General features: G+C 40.0%; 1 protein-coding gene across 11 annotated transcripts in view; it reads right to left on the reverse strand.

The window, feature by feature from the left end:
• Positions 1-23,213, reverse strand: part of Abp1 (Actin binding protein 1) — a 216,009-nt gene that overhangs the window by 54,141 nt on the left and 138,655 nt on the right. For all 11 annotated transcript variants that reach the window (XM_070098808.1, XM_053793014.2, XM_070098813.1 and 8 more), the window contains 2 exons: positions 17,604-17,716; positions 1,131-1,258 (listed from right to left, as the gene is read on the reverse strand). In XM_070098808.1, the coding sequence (XP_069954909.1) occupies positions 1,131-1,258; positions 17,604-17,716 (241 nt within the window). The remainder of the gene's footprint in view (positions 1-1,130; positions 1,259-17,603; positions 17,717-23,213) is intronic.

Consider the following 23,213-nt stretch of genomic DNA (forward strand, 5'->3'; position numbering starts at 1 on the left):
ATATTGGATGCGTCCACCCGCCTGCCTGCCAGCCACTCGTGCGTTCGTGAGTCAGTCTGGCTGTGTGTCTGGGCGAGTGAGGACACTTCTGCTCATTCATCCAAACATCAAGGAAGCTAAAGTTGTGAAAGGGAGTTTAGCAGGGAGGCAGGGAGTATAGCAGGCAGGCAGGACCCCAATGGAAATAAGTCACTCTGTCTGACTTTCTTGGGTTATCCTAGGTTCTTTACACATACGCTGAGGAAGGGAGGCAGGGAGTGTAGTGGGGAGGTAGGAAGTGTAGCATGGCAGGAGGGAGTTTAGCAGGGAGGCAGGAACTGTGGCATGGAGGGAGTGAAGCAGGCAGGCAGGAAGTGTAGCAGGGAGGCAGGGAGTGCAGCAGGGAAACAGGGAGTGTGGCATGGAGGGAGTGAAGCAGATAGGCAGGAAGTGTAGTAGAGAGGCAGGGTGCAGCAGGGAGTGTAGCAGGGAGGCAGGGAGTGCAGCAGGGAAACAGGGAGTGTGGCATGGAGGGAGTGAAGCAGGCAGGCAGGAAGTGTAGCATGGAAACAGGGAGTGTGGCATGGAGGGAGTGAAGCAGATAGGCAGGAAGTGTAGTAGAGAGGCAGAGTGCAGCAGGGAGTGTAGCAGGGAGGCAGGGAGTGTAGCAGGCATGCAGGGAGTGTGGAAGGGAGGCAGGGAGTGTAGCAGGCAAGCAGGGAGTGCAGCAGGCAGGCAGGGAGTGTAGCGGGAAGGCGGGACATGTAGCAAGGAGGGAGTGAAGCAGGCAAGCAGGAAGTGTAGTAGAGAGGCAGGGTGTAGCAGGGAGTGTAGGAGGAAGGCAGGGAGTGTAGCAGGCATGCTGGGAGTGTGGAAGGGAGGCTGGGACTGTAGCAGATCAGGGGTTCAGACCCTGAAAGGGTTAAGGTGAGAGGTACACTGCCTGCAATCACAAGTTTCAATCGACTCAAAAAAAAAAAATCAAAATTAGTCCTAAAATATAGCAAGGAGAAAAACAGTACAGTAAACAACAGTATATTCAAAGAAAGGTAACATGCATCATACATACTAAGTGAGCACCATATTAAGAAACACTGCACACAAAAATGACAGGCTATTAGAATTTTTTTCACAAAGATGTAAGATCTAACCGTGTGGGAGTGTTGAGAGGCTGGAGGCAGCTTGGCTGGAGGTGCTGGAGGTGACGACTGAGCTATTATCATATCCTGGGCTGGTGTGCTAGTTTTTTCTGATGACATGATAGGTAACATCGCATCACCTACAAAGAATGCAATGTAATTAATACTTTTTAAAAAGAGTGTTATAATAAAGATGTATGATTTAAGCATATACTGTACTGTACCTTTAAAGTATTTAACTGCTTCAGTGGGAGTGATGGGTGCCAAACGTCAGTTTCAGTTAAATCATGAGCATGCACATTAGCCCTTAAGCTGTCCAAACGTAGATCAACATTCATATGTGTACCACTCTGAATATTTTGGGGAATTTTTTTTTTTTTCACATACGCAGCGGAAATGGGAACTAGGGTGTTGTATTGGCTATACCACACTGTTGCTGCACTGCTAAAGACACCACCCCTCTGCAAATATCCATCCCTAGAGAAACTGAAGAGGGAAGTAGGGTGTTTTATTGCATAGACCATACTGTGGCACTGCTAAAGAGGCCCCTCTGCAAAGTTCAGTTGGTATACCCACCCGTATTTAAAATGAGGAGCACATTTTTCCCGACAACCCTGAATTTTGTCATACTGCGCACACTCTCATTCTCTCATGTCTAGGCAACTCAGGCTTATCATGCCAAGGTTGAAAGCATGTAAAATAAAACTTAGATCTACGTTCAGAGCGCTACACACGTGAACATCGATCTACGTTTGGACAGTTTAAGGGTTAATAGTGAGGCTTTCTAACAGTCATAGCAAGGACATCAGGACATTCCTGAGGTGCAGGAAATGAATCCTATCTACTCTGATAAAAACGACATTCAAAAGATGTCTGACTGTCAACACGGTCTGACAATTCTGACAGATGCACAGTCCATGACCATGAGTGAATCTTTCATATCAAATAGGGAGTCACAAGAGTAAAGTAACTTTTCTCACAACAAAAAGTCTCTCCATCAAAGATGGATGGCCCGACATGCAACTGTGATTATGCTTCTTCGTTAATAATTCCGATTACTGACAGGATATTCATTGCCCTGCGCACCAAAATATTTAGGTACCCAACTAAAAATGATCAATGTCTACTGCTGATGCAACACAGCCAGTATTAGAATAAGAATTGAAGTTCTTGATCATTTTTTTTTTCAACATGTTGGCCACTTCCCACCAAGGCAGGGTGACCCAAAAAGAAAGAAAAAACTTTCATCATTCAAAACTTTCACCATAACTCATACATAATCACTGTCTTTGCAGAGGTGCTCAGATACGACTTCCAGCAAGTGTGCATGAGCATGCTAGACAGTAGTGAATGGAGACGAATGCTTTTTGGAGCCTGGTGGAGTGTGAGCAGGGTAATATTTCGTGAAGGGATTCAGGGAAACCGGTTAGCCGGGCTAGAGTCTCGGAAATGGGAAATACAATGCCTGCAATTTAAAGAAGGGGATTAAGATATTGGCAGTTTGGAGGGACATTTAACCCTTAAACTGTCTAAATGTAGATCTATCTTCACGTGCATACCACTCCGAACGTAGATCTATGTTCGATATTATATGCTTTCTTATGTAAAAAAAATGTAGATCAACATTCGGAGCACTACGCATGTGAACATAGATCTACGTTTGAACAGTTTAAGGGTTAAATGTCCCTCCAAACTGCCAATATCTTATTCCCTTTCTTTAATCCTTTGATTGTTTTGGTCGTATATATATATGTCTTATGCGCCACTGTTTCAGACGTATTTATTTGCGTAAATTCTAGTGGCTTCAAATCAAGCGGGAGAAAGCTGGTAGGCCTACATGAGAGAGAATGGGTCTGAGTGGTGGGTGTGCACCCTGTGAAAAAAATCTGGGACTCAGTGGTGCATTGTGGGAACGCCATCTTGGTAGTCCATTTTCACCATGCCTCGTGGTAAGAAGTACCTCACTCCTCGGCGGATTGGAGGTCTTTTGTTCCCAAGCGATAGCTCTAACAGTGATGGAAGTGCCAGTGAAAGTAAATCCCATGGTTTTCAAGCGGGTGTGACTGAAAACAGTGCCCAGGATAACGTAATTAGTGATGAAAACCCAGATGACCCACGACCTTCCACCACTGGTGCTGGGCCAGCTCGTTCACATTCACCTGTACCAGGACGAAAGAGGAAACTATCTGCCCGTGTACAAGACTCAGACGTGAGCAGTGAAAGTGATAGTGATTTCAAAACTACTGAAAGCAGTTCTAGTTGTGACAGTGAGGGTGAATATTCTCCAGTGAAGCAGCAGTGTATACGACGTAGCATGTGGTCTGGTAGTGTGTCGTATGGTGTTCCAAGTGGAAGAAGTAAATCTCGGAGCACATCCCATGGCCCTACACCATGAACTGATAGTGAAGATGACGATATTGTTTCGATGGGTATGAATGATGTGAGTGAGGCAGCAGGTGGTGGTGGTGGTGATAGTGATGGTGACATGAGTCACGTGGCACCAGCAGCGGGCCACGCTTCTACCGACGCTGCTGACTCTGCACAACTACAACCAGCCTCACCCAACCCCCACACTCCCACAATAACCACAACCTGCACAACCATAGCCTCATTTCAATGTCCAGAACCCACCAGCAGACCGCATCTGGGATTGGCAGCAAGGTGACGCTTTTATTCCCAATCCCCATGACTTTGATGAAACACAAAGTGGAATACAGCCATCGTGTACACCTGGGAACAATGCCACTGAACTAGAATGCTTTCAATTATTCTTTGATGAACCCCTGATGGACATTATTGTCAGGGAAACCAACACCTACTATGAGTACACCATGGCAAATACAATTCTTTCACCAAGATCACGGCTACACCAGTGGAAGGACACAACTGTGGCAGAGATGTACCTGTTTTTTTGCCACAATAATGCTTATGCCAGATGTGTATAAGCACACTGTCACCACATACTGGTCAACAGAAACCCTGATTTCAACCCCAGGTTTTAGTGACATTATAGGTGTGAATCGTTTTTTGATATTGTTACGTATGTTACACTTTTCAGACAAAACAAGGCCTGACAGAAGCGACAGGTCATACAAGATCAGAAATGTGTTTATGTACCTGAAACAAAAGTGTTGCAAGTATTTTTATCCCTTCAGGAAGTTTGTTATTGATGAGTCTTTGATTTTATTCAAAGGAAGACTCTCAGTTAAGCAGTACATACCAAGCAAAAGGAAATGCTTTGGTATAAAGTTATTTGTACTGTGTGATTGCAAAAGTGGTCTCGCTTTGGATATCATTGTGTACACTGGCAGTAATACATTGAGAGATACCAGGAAGTTATTGGGTATCTCTGGTGATGTGGTTCGAACAATGATGGAACCATATCTTGGTAAGGGGCATATATTATATACAGTAGGGCCCCGCTTTACGGCGTTTCGCTTTACGGTGTTCCGCTAATACGGTCATTTCAAATTATGACCAAAACTCGCTATACGGCTCCCCCCACCTGACTTTCTAATATGGTCACCACACCCAACCCAGTTTGTTTACATTCTCCGTGAGATCCGTACGCACTCTCTCCATTATGTCTGAAACTCCAAAATTTCAAGTGCTTTTAAAAGTTATTTCATATTTTATATATACTCTGATAATTATACTTATGTATACCTGTACCTAAATAAATTTGCATACTGTGCTGGTGTGCAGGTACACATTAAAATCAGTAAGAGTGTCTTATGTCTCGAGATACCATATTAGTAATAATAATAATCACCAAGTCTCATTTATGTGTCGTATACTACGTTAATATACACATTTTCATTAATCCATCTATGATATTTTTTTCAAAATAATATAATAAACACGATGCATAACATATAAATATGACAAATACAACCCACAGTAGAATAAGAAATAATAATAATCACCAAGTCTCATTAACTCGTAAACGGTCCAAACGTATGTACAGTGGACCCCCGGTTTATGATATTATTTCATTCCAGAAGTATGTTCAGGTGCCAGTACTGACCAAATTTGTTCCTATAAGGAATATTGTGAATTGGATTAGTCCATTTCAGACCCCCAAACATACACATACAAACGCACTTACATAATTGGTCGCATTGGGAGCTGATCGTAAACCGGGGGTCCACTGTATACGTTTTAACCGCTAGTGCCCCAAACGTATATATACGTTTTATTTATTTGTCATACATTCAACATTGCCACGATAAGCCTGAGTCCCCTAGACATCAGAGAATGGGTGTGCGCACTCACTGTGTGCCATATTAAATTAATTGGGGATGCATGGGTACCATATGCTCTTTTTTCCTATTAAAAAACAATTTTTTTTTCCTCAAAAAATCTGGGGCACTACGGGAGAGAACGTATATATATGTTTGGACTGTTTACAGGTTAAATGTCGTATATTACATTAATATACACATTTTCATTAATCCATCCATGATATTTTTTTCAAAATTATATAATAAACATGATACATAACATATAAAGATGATAAATACACCCCACAACAGAATAAATAAACATAAATATGAGATGTGGTAGCTAGATAACTTGTAAAGTGACGGCAAGAATAACATTTTTCTCTAATCTAACATAAGAGAAAATGTGTTACTGGGGGTAACTGTAGAAAATTATTTCTTTCATATGTAAGTTTATTCAGGTATACACAAATACAGTTACATAGGTTATCATACATAACAGCATATGTGTGGAGAACCTAGGATAACCCAAAAAAGTCAGAGTGACTTGTTTCCATTGTCTTCACTCAGTGTCATTTCTTCTAAAAATAGTGTTACATGAGAATAGGAGTGTTCTTCTTTATTTATTTTACTGTATCAATGTAGAGACAACTTGTACACAATGTAACTTGTACACAAACCAGACATGTACACTTTGTTTGCTTACAAAACTTACATTCACCTGGTTTGTTTACATAACTCTGCACCTGTCCTCCCTCATGTACTCATTCTCTCTCTCTCTCATTTATTTGGTTTATCTCGCTTACTCACTCCTGACCCTAAATTAAGACTACAAATATTTTAAGGTAAGTAATGAGTGAACTGTATATGCATTTTATCACTCTGGGATGCTTAAATGTCATAGAATAGTATGTGTGGGTGGAATGGTCTGGTATGGTAGCCTGACTTGACTACCATACCACATTTGATTTCTTACAATAAATACTACTTGTCTCACCCTATAAATATTTTAAAGCAAGTAATGAGTGCACTATGTGAGTATTGTACATTTTTATTGTTTTTTTGATGCCTAGTTCTATTGCTAACTTAATATATGTTAGTGTAAACTTGTTATCTAGTATATTTGTATGCATTTATGAGAGGAAAAAAACGGTGTTCCACTTTACGGCGATTTCCGCTTTACGGCGGTAGCCTGGAACCTAACCTGCCGTATAAGTGGGGCCCTACTGTACTGATAACTAGTACATAAACCCCATACTTAGTGATTTTTTGCGAGTGAACATGACAGACGTGTGTGGCACAGTGTGTGGTAATCGTAAGCATATGCCAAGGTTCGGTGCTGGCACTCGCAGAGGTGAGGTGCAGGCCTTTGCTGCCAGTGACATCATGGCATTTCGGTGGCATGACAAACGTGATGTCACATTCTTGACATCAGTTCACCGAAACGAAATGGCACACACTGGGAAGCACAATAGAGAGACCAACGAACCCATTCTAAAACCTGCAGCTGTCATGGACTACAGCCACAATATGCACTTAGTGGACAAATGTGACATGCAGATTCTGTTTGCTGATTGTGTACGCAAGAGTTATAAGTGGTATAAAAACTTTTTTTCCATCTTCTTGATATTTCCATACTAAATGCTTATAACATATACAAGTTGAGGATCAACAGCAAACCAAAATATGGTGAATTTTGTTTGTCAGTCATCAGACAAATAATTGTCAAGTACCAAGGAGCAACACCTGCAACAGACCAGCGCCCACAAAATTACCAACACGTGCCATCTCGTTTGAGGCCTGGTGATCACTACCCCATACAACTGCCTCCTACTGCTTTCAAGAAAAGTGCTCAGAAGTGTTTTGTATGTGGACATACCACAAAACGCCCACAAACATGCAGAGACACTCGTTTTGTGTGTGTGAGAAGTGTCAAGTATCACTCTGCATATACCCATGTTTCAAAGGGTTCTACAAGCTGCAGCAATTCTAGGAAAGTGTTCAGTGACTGTACATATGTATATATATTATAGAACAATAGTAATAAACAATGTTTTGTATTGTTTGTGTAAACAAGTTTTATACACAATCTAATAGTGATAATGTTTGTTCAGTTATTGTGTTGTAAACAATGAGTGTATATTTGAACAATGCACCTTACTTTGGTCTCACAGACCACATAAGTTACTTAGAAAAGAAAAATATTTGAAAATACAAGAAACCTTCGAATTGGAGTAAATAAAAGAATACCGGGTAGGAGGCATTCGCCGCTGTTGCCATACACCGCTCATTTTCTGCCAACTTTGCGCCTCTATATCTCGGTAAGTACTGATGGCAAATTTTTTTTTTTAGTTTTAAAACACTCGGTAAAATAATCCTAATATTTTCGTAAAAAAAAAAAAAATTTCTTTCTCGAATATTTTGCGACATAGAATGACAATTTCAGAAAGGGGCCTGCGACAGTCAAAGGGTTAAATTGCAGGCATTGTACTTCCCATTTCCAGGACTTTAGCGCGGCTAACCAGTTTCCTTGAATCCCTTCACGAAATATTACCCTGCTCACACTCCACCAGCTCGTCAGATTCCAAATTATTATTATTATTATAATCAAAAAGAAGCGCTAAGCCACAAGGGCTGTCAGATTCCAAAAACCATTCGTATCCATTCACTCCTATCTAACACACTCATGCACACTTGCTGGAAGTCCATGCACTTTGCCAACAAAACCTCCTTTACCCCTTCCCTCCAACCTTTTTGGGGACGACCCCTACTCTGCCTTCCTTCCCCAATAGATTTATGTACTCTACAAGTCATTCTACTTTGTTCCATTCTCTCTAAATGACCAGCCCTTTGACTAATACTTTTAGTAACTCCACATCTCCACCTAATTTCCACACTATGAATCCTCTGCCCCCCTGCCTTGGTGGAAGACGGCCGATGTGTTAATAAAAAAAATAAAAGAATCCTTTGCATAATATTTACACCACACATTACCTTTAGACACGACATCTCCACTGCCTCCAGCTGCGTCCTCGCTGCAGCATTTACAACCCATGCATCACACCCATATAAGAGTGTTGGTACCACTATACTCTCGTACATTCCCTTCTTTGCCACAATGGATAACGTTCTTTGTCTCCACAGATACCACAATGCACCACTCACCTTTTTTACTTCAATTCTATGGTTTACCTCATCCTTCATAAACCTGACAAGTCAACTACCAAATATTTGAAAACATTCACTTCCATACTTCCTCTCTCCAGAGAAATATCCAATTTTTCTTTATCTAAATTGTTTGATACCCTCATCATTTTCTCTTATGTATATTCACCTTCCATTTTCTACCTTGACACACCCTCCCAAACTCGTCCACTAACTTTTGCAACTTTTCTTTAGACTCCTTCAAAAGTACAGTATCATCAGCAAAAAGTAACTTTGTCAACTCTTATTTTGTATTTGATTCCCATAATTTAATCCTACCCCTCTCCCCAACACCCTACCATTTATTTATTTTACAACCCCATCTATAAATAGGTTAAACAACCATGGTGACATTACACATCCCTGTCTAAGACCTACTTTTACTGGGAAGTAATCTCCCTCTCTCCTATACACCCTAACTTGAGCCTCACTACCTTCCTGGAGTCTACCTGGAGAGTATTCTGGGGATCAACACCCATGCGGCCCAGTCCACGACCAGGCCTCCCGGTGAATTAGGGCCTGATCAATCAAGCTGTTACTGCTGGCTGCCCATAATTCAACGTACAAACCACAGCCTGGTTGATCCGGCTTTAAGTATCTGTCCAGCTCCCTCTTGAAGGCAGCCAGGGGACTATTGGTAATTCCCCTTATGCATGGTGGGAGGCTGTTGAACAGTCTTGAGCCCTGGACACTTATGGTGTTTTAGTGTACCAATGGCACCCCTACTTTTCATTGGGGGTATTTTGTACCACCTGCCCAGTCTTTTACTTTCATAGAAAGTGATTTGTGTGTGCAGATTCGGGACCATTCCTTCTAGGATTTTCCGAGTGTAGATTATGATATCTCTCTCGCCTGCATTCTAGCGAGTACAAGTCAAGTGCTTCCAAGCATTCCCAGTAGTTGAGGTGTTCGATGAAACCTTAATGTGCAGTAAAGGTTCTTTGTACACTCTACAGATCAGCAATTTCACCTACTTTGAACAGAGATGTTAATGTATACAAGCCTAGAGAGAAGTGATTTGAAAAGGGTCATCATTGGTTTGACATCTTTTGTTTTGAATGTTCTCAATATTCATCCCATAATTTTCCTTGCAGTTCTGATTGTGGCACTGTTGTGATCCATGAAAGTGAGATCCCCAGACTTTACCACTCCCAGGTCTCTCACATTATTTTTTCGCTCTATTGTATGATCAGAGTTTGTAGTATACTCAGTAATAATTATTATCTCCTTCAGTTTTCCTAACGGAGTAGTTGGAATTTGTCTTCATTGAACAACATATTGTTTTCTGTTGCCCATTGGAAAATTTGGTTGATATCTTCTTGGAGATTAACTGTGTCCTCTATAGATGACAATATCATGTAAATCCTAGTATTGTCTGCAAAGGATGACACTGTGCTGTGGATTACATCTCTGTAATCTCTCTACAGGATTTAGTAACTTACCACCTATTCCATAAACTTGCAACATCTGCTACACTGCTCCCCGATCCACTCTATCGTATGCCTTTTCTAAATCCATAAATGTAATGAAAACTTCGCTACCATTATCTAAATACTGTTCACAAATACACTTTAAGGTAAATGCCTGATCTACAAATCCTCAACCAATTCTAAATCCTCCTTGCTCATCTGCAATCCTGCTCTCTGTCTTACCTCAAATTCTTTTAATTATAACCCTACCATACACTTTACCTGGTATTCTCAGTAAACTTATTCCCCTATATAATTTTTACAATCTTTTTTGTCCCCCTTCCCTTTATATAAAGGAATTATACACACTTTCTGCCAATCCCTAAGTACCTTCCCCTCTTTCATACATTTATTAAACAAAAATACCAAACCACTCCAACACTATATCTTCCCTGCTTTTAACATTTCTGTGATGATCCCATCAGTTCCAGCTGCTTTACCCCTTTCATTCTACATAATGCCTCGCGCATCTCCCCCACACTTGCATCCTGCTCTTCTTCACTCCTAAAAGATGTACCTCCCTGGTCAGTGCATGAAATTACTGCCTCCCTTTCTTCATCGACATTTAAAAGTTGCTCTAAATATTCCCGCCATCTACCCAATGCCTCCAGCTTCCCATCTACTAACTCCCCTACTCTGTTTTTAAATGACAAATCCATTCATTCCCTAGGCTTTCTTAACTTTTTTATCTTACTCCAATTTTTTTTCTTATTCTCGGCATAATTTCTTCACAGTGCCTCTCCCACTCTATCATTTGCTCTCTTTTTTGCACTCTCTCACCACTGTCTTCACCATTCTTTTACTCTCCATATACTCTGCCCTTCGTATATCATTTCTGCTGTGTAAAAACCTCTCATAAGCTACATTTCTCTGCTTTATCAAACCCTTTACCTCATCATTCCACCAATCACTCCTCTTTCCTTCTGCACTCACCCTCCTATAGCCACAAACTTCTGCCCCCACATTCTAATATTGCATATTTAAAACTATCCCATCCCTCTTCAACCCCCTTTCTGCCCAAAAGTTGCTTGTATCTCACCCTAACTTCCTCCTCCCCTTAGTTTATAAACTTTCACCTCTCTCTTACTTACTGTTGCCATTTTCCTTCTGTCCCATCTACCTCTTACTCTAACTGTAGCTACAACTAGATAATGATCCAGTATATCCATTGCCCCTCTATAAACACGTATTTCCTGAAGCCTACCCATCAACCTTTTATCCACCAATACATAATCTAACAAACTACTTTCATAACATGCTATATCACATCTTTTATGCTTATTTATCTTCTTTTTCATAAAATATGTATTACTTATTACCAAACCTCTTTCTACACATAGTTCAATTAAAGACTCCCCATTTTCATTTACCCCTGGCACCCTAAATTTACTTACTACTCCCTCTACAACATTTTTATCCACTTTAGCATTGAGATCCCCAACCACAAGTACTCTCTCACTTGGTTCAAAGCTCCCTATGCACTCACTCAACATTACCCAAAATCTCTCTCTCTCTCTCTACACTTCTCTCTTCTCCAGGTGCATCAATACTTATTACAATCCACTTTTCACATCCAACCCTTATTTTACTGAATATAATCCTTGAATTTATACATTTATATTCCTCCTTTTCCTGCCATAACTTATCCTTCAATATAATTGCTGCTCTTTCCCTAGCTCTAACTCTATTAGAAACCCCTGACCTAATCCCATTTATTTCTCCCCAATGAAACTCTCCTACCCCCTTCAGCTTTGTTTCACTTAGAGCCAGGACTTCCAGCTTCTTTTCATTAATACCATCCACAATCATCTCTCTTTTATTATTCACACTACAACCATGCACATTCAAACATCCCAATTAGATGGTTTTCATCCTTTCTTTTTAGTAGGCTATACAGGAAAAGGGGTTACTAGCCCATTGCTTCCAGCATTTTAGTTGACTTTCACAACATGCATGGCTTTCGGAGGAAAGATTCTTATTCCACTTCCCCATGGATGTGAAAGGAAAAGTAATAAGAACGAGAACTATTAAGATAAAATCAAACAAAACTCAGATGAGTATGTATACATAAATGTGTGCATGTACTATATAGAAGTTTGCATGTTTATGAAGTTTAAAACTGAAACAAATGAGAAGATGGATGTGGTAGTGAAGTGGATGATGAAGGTAAGAAAGGTATATAACAATGCTGGGAAAATACTGGATGATTGGCAAGCATCTTTGAATCATTTGCTGCTTATGGATCCTCTGCTGTATCTTGTACATTTGATGAGTTCTGTGAGTTTTTCTACTCCCAGAGCCTAGCCTTGGACCAGGCTCATCCTCACAGAAGACAAAAACCCTAGCCATAGCATCATGTAAGTTTTGGAACTACGAAAATAAGTTTGAAAATCGCCTTGGTTGAGAACACACAAAATTTGCAAGCAGATATTACCAAATTCTTCCAGTAGGCAATAGAGAATACAGTAGCACGATGTTCAATGGTGACAAATTGCAACTGCACTGGTAAGGAAAGAACAAAAAATTCATATAGAACACTGGGAACAAAACACAGGAGGACCATCATCTTATAAAAAGAAAGGAACGTGTAAAAGACTTAGGTTATTCGATAATATTATACCCATCATTAAGAGAAGGCAAATGCTGTGAAAACTAAAACAATGAGAGGGGTAAATGACGATAACTTTCAAGATAAGAGAAAATGGTGATACTATTCAAATTACTGGTAATGATAATGCTTTATTTCTTTGAACACAGATAATGTAAATACTAGGGTAGAAACATGAGTAAAATAACAGGCACCAAAAAAAAACATTAATTATGCAATGCATTTCAGGAAACTAATCATAAGAACTAGACATGGCATTGTGTAGGACTTCTTGTGTACTTATGTTATTATCCATCCTGTCCTTTTCCTGGTCTTTGCTAAATGTACCTTACTGTGTTCTCTAAGTGATATGTCGTCTAACATTATTCCTAAAAATCCTACCTGGTCTCTTCATTCCATGAAAAGCCCTTCATTTTGTATCCTGTGTTTGTCTTGAATTCGTCATTCTTTCCATATCTAAGCAGTGGAAATTTGAATTTGTCACCAATAATCGTGTAATATCGTTTGCCTAATTGAAGACTTTGGTGATATCTACTCACCTTTTTTTGTTTTCTGCCAAGGCAACTTTCATAGTAATTTCAATATGATCCACAAAGGATGATATGAAGCTGTGGCTAGAATTTTTGTCTATGTCTGTTATAATGGTGAGAAACAGTCAAGATGGTAGGACTTTGCCTGGGGGTAATGAACTTTAAGTTTGTTACCATTGTGACATTTGTTACAGAATATATATTTCCCTACTATTCCTGTTATATTTAATGATCTTTTATAAGCTATTACAAAATATTTTGCATTTTTTAATGCTTTTTTCAATTCTATGAAGATCACATCAGCATTTTACCCTTCTTTCAAAGCCTCAGTGATTTTGCTATAATTATCTAATGCCTTTTCAAAACCCACATACTGAAGATCACATTACCATTTTATTTTCTGTCTAAAGCCTTAGAAATTTTGTTATAATGATCTAGTAGTTGCAAGAGGCACGAGCTTCCTATTCTAAGGCCACAGTGACTTGGGTTGTGTGGATAGTTTCTCCATAAAATCTTTAATTTAGTAACTGGAGACCCTTTCAAAAACTCTTAGGATCAATGTTAGTGCTACTGGTCTGAAATTTTGTGTACAGAGCAGTAATACTAACACAGTTTCATCCAGGAAAATTATACACAGGCAGGCCCTACTTATACAGCAGGTTAGAATCTGGGCTACTGCTGTAAAGTGAAGAATGCACCAAAGTGAAACAAAGCCTTTTTTTACTTTCAAATGCATAAACAAGCCTGATAACATGTTTACACTATCATATATTAAGTGAGCAATACAACCAAGCCTGAAAAATGCATATACAGTACACATATTGTTTACCTTAAAATATTTTCATCTTTAGCCTAGCAAGTGGTGAATACATTTCCTGTAGAAAGTCTGATTTTATTATTATTTTTTTTTTTTTTTTTTTTTTATTATCACACTGGCCGATTCCCACCAAGGCAGGGTGGCCCGAAAAAGAAAAACTTTCACCATCATTCACTCCATCACTGTCTTGCCAGAAGGGTGCTTTACACTACAGTTTTTAAACTGCAACATTAACACCCCTCCTTCAGAGTGCAGGCACTGTACTTCCCATCTCCAGGACTCAAGTCTGGCCTGCCGGTTTCCCTGAACCCCTTCATAAATGTTACTTTGCTCACACTCCAACAGCACGTCAAGTATTAAAAACCATTTGTCTCCATTCACTCCTATCAAACACGCTCACGCATGCCTGCTGGAAGTCCAAGCCCCTCGCACAACAAACCTCCTTTACCCCCTCCCTCCAACCTTTCCTAGGCCGACCCCTACCCCGCCTTCCTTCCACTACAGACTGATACACTCTTGAAGTCATTCTGTTTCGCTCCATTCTCTCTACATGTCCGAACCACCTCAAAAACCCTTCCTCAGCCCTCTGGACAACAGTTTTGGTAATCCCGCACCTCCTCCTAACTTCCAAACTACGAATTCTCTGCATTATATTCACACCACACATTGCCCTCAGACATGACATCTCCACTGCCTCCAGCCTTCTCCTCGCTGCAACATTCATCACCCATGCTTCACACCCATATAAGAGCGTTGGTAAAACTATACTCACATACATTCCCCTCTTTGCCTCCAAGGACAACGTTCTTTGTCTCCAGAGACTCCTAAGTGCACCACTCACCCTTTTCCCCTCATCAATTCTATGATTCACCTCATCTTTCATAGACCCATCCGCTGACACGTCCACTCCCAAATATCTGAATACATTCACCTCCTCCATACTCTCTCCCTCCAATCTGATATCCAATCTTTCATTACCTAATCTTTTTGTTATCCTCATAACCTTACTCTTTCCTGTATTCACTTTTAATTTTCTTCTTTTGCATACCCTACCAAATTCATCCACCAACCTCTGCAACTTCTCTTCAGAATCTCCCAAGAGCATAGTGTCATCAGCAAAGAGCAACTGTGACAACTCCCACTTTGTGTGATTCTTTATCTTTTAAATCCACGCCTCTTGCCAAGACCCTCGCATTTATTTCTCTTACAACCCCATCTATAAATATATTAAACAACCACGGTGACATCACACATCCTTGTCTAAGGCCTACTTTTAGTGGGAAATAATTTCCCTCTTTCCTACATACTCTAACTTGAGCCTCACTATCCTCAAAAAAAAAACTTCACTGCTTTCAGTAACCTACCTCCTACACCATACACCTACAACATCTGCCACACTGCTCCCTATCCACCCTGTCATACGCCTTTTCCAAATCCATAAATGCCACAAAGACCTCTTTAGCCTTATCTAAATACTGTTCACTTATGTGTTTCACTGTAAACACCTGGTCCACACACCCCCTACCTTTCCTAAAGCCTCCTTGTTCATCTGCTATCCTATTCTCCATCTTACTCTTAATTCTTTCAATAATAACTCTACCATACACTTTACCAGGTATACTCAACAAACTTATCCCCCTACAATTTTTGCGCTCTCTTTTGTCCCCTTTGCCTTTACAAAGGAACTATGCATGCTCTCTGCCAATCCCTAGGTACATTACCTTCTTCCATACATTTATTAAATAATTGCACCAACCACTCCAAAACTATATCCCCACCTGCTTTTAACATTTCTATCTTTATCCCATCAATCCCGGCTGCCTTACCCCCTTTCATTTTACCTACTGCCTCACGAACTTCCTCCACACTCACAACTGGCTCTTCCTCACTCCTACAAGATGTTATTCCTCCTTGCCCTATACACGAAATCACAACTTCCCTATCTTCATCAACATTTAACAATTCCTCAAAATATTCACTCCATCTTCCCAATACCTCTAACTCTCCATTTAATAACTAACATGGATACATGTTTGTACAAAAGAATATAATAGTTGGGTGTACATGCCAAAAGCCCCTTTGTATGCAGAGCATTTTGGGCAAACTTAAAAATTAACTAAAGATTAATAAGACAATAACAGAACATATGAGAAGGTGTGGAGTTGATAAAAGTATTAGTCAGAGAGCTGAAGAGGGTTTGCTGAGGTGGTTTGGTCATTTAGAGATAATGGATCAAAGTAGAATGACATGGAGAGCATATAAATTTGTAGGGGAAGGAAGGCGGGGTAGGGGTCGTCCTCGAAAAGGTTGGGGGGAGGGGTCTGGACTTCCAGCAAGCGTGTGTGAGTGTGTTAGATAGGAGTGAATGGAGACAAATGGTATTTGGGACCAGATGATCTGTTGTAGTGTGAGCAGGGTAATATTTAGTGAAGGGATTCGGGGAAACCGGTTATTTTTACACAGCTGGACTTGAGTCCGGGAAATGGGAAGTACAATGCCTGCACTCCAAAGGAGGGGTTCGGGATATTGACGGTTTGGAGGGATATGTTGTGTATCTTTATACTTATATGCTTCTAAGCTGTTGTGTTCTGAGCACCTCTGCAAAAACAGTGATTATGTGTGAGTGAGGTGAAAGAGTTGAATGATGATGAAAGTATTTTCTTTTTGGGGATTTTCTTTCTTTTTGGGTCACCCTGTCTCAGTGGGAGACGGCCGACTTGTTGAAAAAAAAAAATAGATCATTGTATGAGTTACAATGAATACAAAAAAATGTATTAGGTGATGCTATAAGTCTTTTAGAGAAGATGTACAATTTTGATTATTAACCTTAGGCAGACACAATGTAGTGATTAACATTTCAGATGAATACAGATGTTGAGAGTATGTATATACTGATGAGAAAGTTTTGGCTATCTTCATGATATTGAGCAAATATATGTATAGTTTTTACATATGTATCTATGATGGACTGGGAAAGGTTAAGGTGTTTTTAAACTGTCATTTTAAAAATGCTAGCTGAGCCAGTGGTTCTGGAGATTTCTGGCAGAGATTTCCAGATTTTGGGCAATTTTATGCGCAATGAGTTTTTGGAAAGATTTAGCCTGATGCAGGGAATGTCATAGAGGTTTTAGTGTCTAGTGTTGTGTCCGAGTCCTATTGCAACTGTCAACAAAGCATTTCAAGTCTGGATTTATATTAGAACTGACTGTTCTTTAAATGTAGGTTGCACAATACAATGAGTGAATGTTTTGTATAGTGAGTAGGTTTAGCTCTTAGAAGATTGGGGGAGGGGTGTTGTCTAGCAGTGAATTGTATAAGTTCAGAAAGACAATGTGAAACCTTCATATACACAAAAGTCAGAGAAAAAATGAAAGAACACTCAAAGTTTTTGGTAGGGAGGGTGGAGTTACAAGAACCTCTGCCACTATCATCAAAGTGGTGGAGGGAGAGGGCTGGGCAGTAGAAAACTGAGAAACACATGACAGAGACTGTGTGGATTAAAGTAAAGCAAAAAGGAGGAGTATACAAAGTTTTAAATGGGGTTCATATATGTATGGGGTGTGCACATGTGCAAATATACACCACAAGCTTCCCTCCCCATACTGTGGTCCATGCAAGAGCTGTGATGACCTACCTCTGCGGTGTGGGGGAGTGACCACTGGTTCTCGAGGCTCTGACGAAACTGGAGGCCAACGAGCAGCTACCCCTCTAGTCGGCGCTCTGGAATTATTTTCCTTACCTTCTTCTCTGTGCCATAAAAAAAGATAATACATAATATAAAAATATGCTTTGCCTAACTTTTTCAATAACAAGAATTCCATGACAACTTTCCTAAATAATTTATTTCATCTTTAATTTTAAATACCACTTAGAATCTTTTTTTTATTTTACAAGCATTTATTTAACTGTAGTAGGTTGGAAAACAGCATGCGTGTTGTAATAGTCAACTAAAATGCCAGGAGCAATGGGCTAGTAACCCCTTTTCCCGTACGACTTACTAAAAAGAAAGAGACAAAAACCGTCAAAGTGGGATGTTTGAATGTGCATAGTTGTTGAGAATGATGAGCAAGAGATGATTGTGGATGTTATGAATGAAAAGAAGCTGGATGTCCTGACTTTTGTTGAAACAAAGCTGAAGGGGGTAGGAGAGTTTCAGTGGGGTGAAATAAATGGGATTAGGTCAGGGGTTTCTAACAGAATTAGAGCTAAGGAAGGAGTAATAATATTGTTGAAGGATAAGTTATGGCAGGAGAAGAGGGAATATAAATGTATAAATTCAAGGATTGGATGTGAAAAGTGGGTTACAGTGTTTATGCACCTGGGGAAGAGAGAAATGTGGAAGAGAGAGATTTTGGGAAATGTTGAATGAGTGCATGGGAAGTTTTGAACCAAATGAGAGAGTGCAGTGGAACCCCAGATTTTGTCCACATCAGATATTGTACGATTTGGATTCTGACCACTTTTTTGATGAAATTTTGCTCCAGATTTCGTACCAGAAATCATCCACATCAGAAGCGTCCACCCACCCGGGATGCTGCCAATCATGTGTACGTGTCTCAGTCTGGCTCTGTCAATGGTTGAGTGAGCATTTATCCAAAACATTTCATAATAATCCATTGTTTTTTGTGCATGTTTGTCGAGTGCAACTGCTAAATAAGCCACCATGATCCCAAAGAAAGTTCCTAGTGCCAGCTCTTTGGTAAGGAAGGTAAGAAACACGATAGATTTCAAGAAAGAGATTGTAGAAAAATACGAAAGTGATGTACGTGTGGCCGAGCTCGCCAGGATGTATGGCAAGTCCAAATCAACAATCAGTGCCATTCTGGCCAAGAAAGTAGAAATCAAGGAAGCTGATGTTGTGAAAGGGGTGATTAAGAATATTTGTGCAAAGTGGAATGAGGTGCATGTTCAGTGACAATATCTTGTCCCATTTTAGGCAAATCTTAGAGATGCCAAAAACAGAACTCTCTGGACAGATTTTTAGTGGGACAGGGGTCCAGTGCCAGGAAAAGACAAAGAAGGGAAATAACCCCAGATAGTGCTTTGATACCTAAAGTCCTCGTGGAGAGAGATTCCCATTCCAAACAACCTCTGCTCCTCCTCCCTCTCCCCTCTTCGCCATCCATACCCCAACAAGTCTTCAATAAAGGGAAGTGTGATGTTAAATGTTAATTTATCCATTTCATTAGTCATTTATATTCCTTTCTCATTGTTTTCTGTATTTAAAACTACAGTTATTCTTTAAAAATATATTTTAGTTAATATTTTTGGGTGTCTGGAATGGATTAATTGTATTTACATTACAGTGGACCCCTGGATTTCGTAGCCGTTGGATTTTGTAATATTCAGAAACAGTAGCATTTTTTCGTCAAAATATTGACTCGGTGATCGTCACTGAGCTCGGAAAGAGTCATTTGTACCAAACACGTCCGCACAGCAACAGCGGCCCGACACTGTGTGCCACTGTTTATCAGCCGGTGAGCATGATCCCAAGTGTTCATATGATATTCCATTCTTTTCAGTGCTTGCAACTACTAAATAAGCCACCATAGGCCCCAAGGAAGTTCCTAGTGCCAGCACATTCTCCCCAGAGAGAGGGGAGAATGTGCCTTCTTCAGTGATTCTGCGATATGTATGATACTAAAGCAGCAGAAGTCAATAAAGGCTAAAGAGCCAGCCAGCGATAAAGTGTAGCAAGTAAGTTAAGCGATTAATCAATAGAAAAAGGACAGCACGAAACTGACTCCTCCAATGTTGTTGGAGGTACATTGGGCTACTGGCTAACACCGCCATTTCTGCTGCCACCATCACCACCACTATGTAAGGCTTATCTTTCAGTGGCCCTTATACACCCAACAACAAACACTCGTCGGTTTGGGAGAGAGACACACATAACATATTTTATCCATTCTAGAGTATATATCATGTTTTTATGTTATTAATATTGTTTATAATGTCATATTTGATGAATTGTCCTAGATAAATAAGTCGAAGAGTTGGTATTAATGTCATATTGAAGGACTATCTTGTCCTGTCTCCCAACACCACTGCCACCACCACAACCTTTGACGCCAGAAACAGACACCTCTGGAACACTTTTTTTGAGCGACAGGGGTCCAGTGACTCTCAAGCTGGTCCTAGTGGCATTAAAAAACAAAGAAGGGAAGTAACCCCAGAAAAGGACTTGATACCTGAAGTCTTTATAGAAGGTGATTCCCCTTCCAAACAATAGTAACTCCTCCATCCTCTCCCCTTCTCCCATCTTCTACACATCAACAAATCTTCAATAAAGGTGTCATTTTATTATTTTATTCTGCATGTCTCACTGTTTTCTGTGTAGGTAAATATTTTTTTTTTTTTTTTTCAACAAGTCAGCCGTCTCCCACCGAGGCAGGGTGACCCAAAAAAGAAAGAAAATCCCCAAACAGAAAATACTTTCATCATCATTCAACACTTTCACCACACTCACACATTATCACTGTTTTTGAAGAGGTGCTCAGAATACAACAATCTAGAAGCATATACATATAAAGATACACAACATACCCCTCCAAACTGCCAATATCTCAAACCCCTCCTTTAAAGTGCAGGCATTGTACTTCCCATTTCCAGGACTCAAGTCCGATTATATGAAAATAACAGGTTTCCCTGAATCCCTTCGCTAAATATTACCCTGCTCACACTCCAACAGATCGTCAGGTCCCAAGTACCATTCGTCTGCATTCACTCCAATTTAACACGCTCATGCACGCTTACTGGAAGTCCAAGCCTCTCGCCCACAAAACCTCCATTACCCCCACTCTCCAACCCTTTCGAGGACGACCCCTACCCCGCCTTCCTTCCCCTATAGATTTATATGCTTTCCATGCCATTCTACTTTGATCCATTCTCTCTAAATGACCAAACCACCTCAACAACCCCTCTTCTGCCCTCTGACTAATACTTTTATTAACTCCACACCTTTTCCTAATTTCCACACTCCGAATTTTCTGCATAATATTTACACCACACATTGCCCTTAAACAGGATATCTCCACTGCCTCCAACCGTCTCCTCGCTGCTGCATTTACCACCCAAGCTTCACACCCATATAAGAGTGTTGGTACTACTATACTTTCATACATTCCCTTCTTTGCCTCCATAGATAACGATTTTTGACTCCACATATACCTCAATGCACCACTCATCTTTTTTCCCTCATCAATTCTATGATTAACCTCATCCTTCATAAATCCATCCGCCGACGCGTCAACTCCCAAGTATCTGAAAACATTCACTTCTTCCATACTCCTCCTCCCCAATTTGATATCTAATTTTTCTTTATCTAAATCATTTGATACCCTCATCACCTTACTCTTTTCTATGTTCACTTTCAACTTTCTACCTTTACACACATTCCCAAACTCATCCACTAACCTTTGCAATTTTTCTTTAGAATCTCCCATAAGCACAGTATCATCAGCAAAAAGTAACTGTGTCAATTCCCATTTTGAATTTCATTCCCCAAAATTTAATCCCACCCCTCTCCCGAACACCCAAGCATTTACTTCCTTTACAACCCCATCTATAAATATATTAAACAACCATGGTGACATTACACATCCCTGTCTAAGACCTACTTTTACTGGGAAGTAGTCTCCCTCTCTTCTACACACCCAAACCTGAGCCTCACTATCCTCATAAAAACTCTTTACAGCATTTAATAACTAACCACCTATTCCATATACTTGCAACATCTGCCACATTGCTCCTCTATCCACTCTATCATATGCCTTTTCTAACTCCATAAATGCAATAAAAACTTCCCTACCTTTATCTAAATACTGTTCACATACATGCTTCAATGTAAACACTTGATCTACACATCCCCTACCCACTCTGAAACCTCCTTGCTCATCTGCAATCCTACATTCTGTCTTGCCTCTAATTCTTTCAATTATAACCCTACTGTACACTTTTCCTGGTATACTCAGTAAACTTATTCCTCTATAATTTTTACAATCTCTTTTGTCCCCTTTCCCTTTATATAAAGGGACTATACATGCTCTCTGCCAATCCCTAGGTACCTTCCCCTCTTTCATACATTTATTAAACAAAAATACCAACCACTCCAACACTATATTCTCCCCTGCTTTTAACATTTCTGTCATGATCCCATAAGTTCCAGCTGCTTTACCCTCTTTCATTCTACGTAATGCCTCACGTACCTCCCCCACACTTACATTCTGCTCTTCTTCACTCCTAAAAGATGGTAAATGTACATGTAAAAAATTATTATTTTAATGCTTTTGGATGTCTGGAACAGATTAATTGGACTTACATTATTTCTTATGGGGGAAAATGGATTTGGAAATCGTCAGATTCGGATTTAATCACTCTCAGGAACAAATTACGATAACCGGTGGTCCACTGTATTCCTTATAGGAATATTGCTTTGGTTTTCATCCATTTCTGATTTAGACCGACCTTCTGGAATGGATTAAGGACGAAATCCGGGGTTCCACTATACTTATGGTTGGGGATCTTATTGCTAAAGTGGGTAAAAATGTTGTGGAGGGAGTAGTAGGTAAATTTGGGGTGCTATGGGTAAATGAAAATGGGGAGCCTTTAATTGAACTATGTGAAGAAAGAGGTTTGGTAATAAGTAATACATATTTTATGAAAAAGAGTATTAAGTATACAAGATATACAGCACATAATGAAAGTAGTTTGTTAGATTTTGTATTGGTGGATAAAAGGTTGATGGGTAGGCTTCAGGATGTACATGTTTATAAATTTAGGGGCAACTGATATATCGGATCAAGGTAGGGAAGTTTTCATTGCATTTATGGATTTAGAAAATGCATATGATAGTGGATAGGGGAGCAATGTGGCAGATGTTACAAGTATATAAAATAGGTAGTAAGTTACTAAATGCTGTAAAGAGTTTTTATGAGGATAGTGAAGCTCAGGTTAGAAGAGAGGGAGACTACTTCCAGGTAAAGGTGGGTCTTAGACAGGGATGTGTAATGTCACCATGGTTGTTTAATATATTTATAGATGAGGTTGTAAAAGAAGTAAATGCTAAGGTGTTGGGTAGAGGGGTGGGATTAAATTATGGGGAATCAAATGCAAAATGGGAATTGACACAAATACTATTCGCTGATGATACTGTGCTTATGGAAGATTCTAAAGAAAAGTTGCAAAGGTTAGTCGATGAGTTTGGGAGGGTATGTAAAGGTAGAAAGTTGAAAGTGAACATAGA

Source organism: Cherax quadricarinatus, chromosome 64, assembly GCF_038502225.1.
Source record: "Cherax quadricarinatus isolate ZL_2023a chromosome 64, ASM3850222v1, whole genome shotgun sequence".
Taxonomy (NCBI): Eukaryota; Metazoa; Arthropoda; class Malacostraca; order Decapoda; family Parastacidae; genus Cherax; species Cherax quadricarinatus.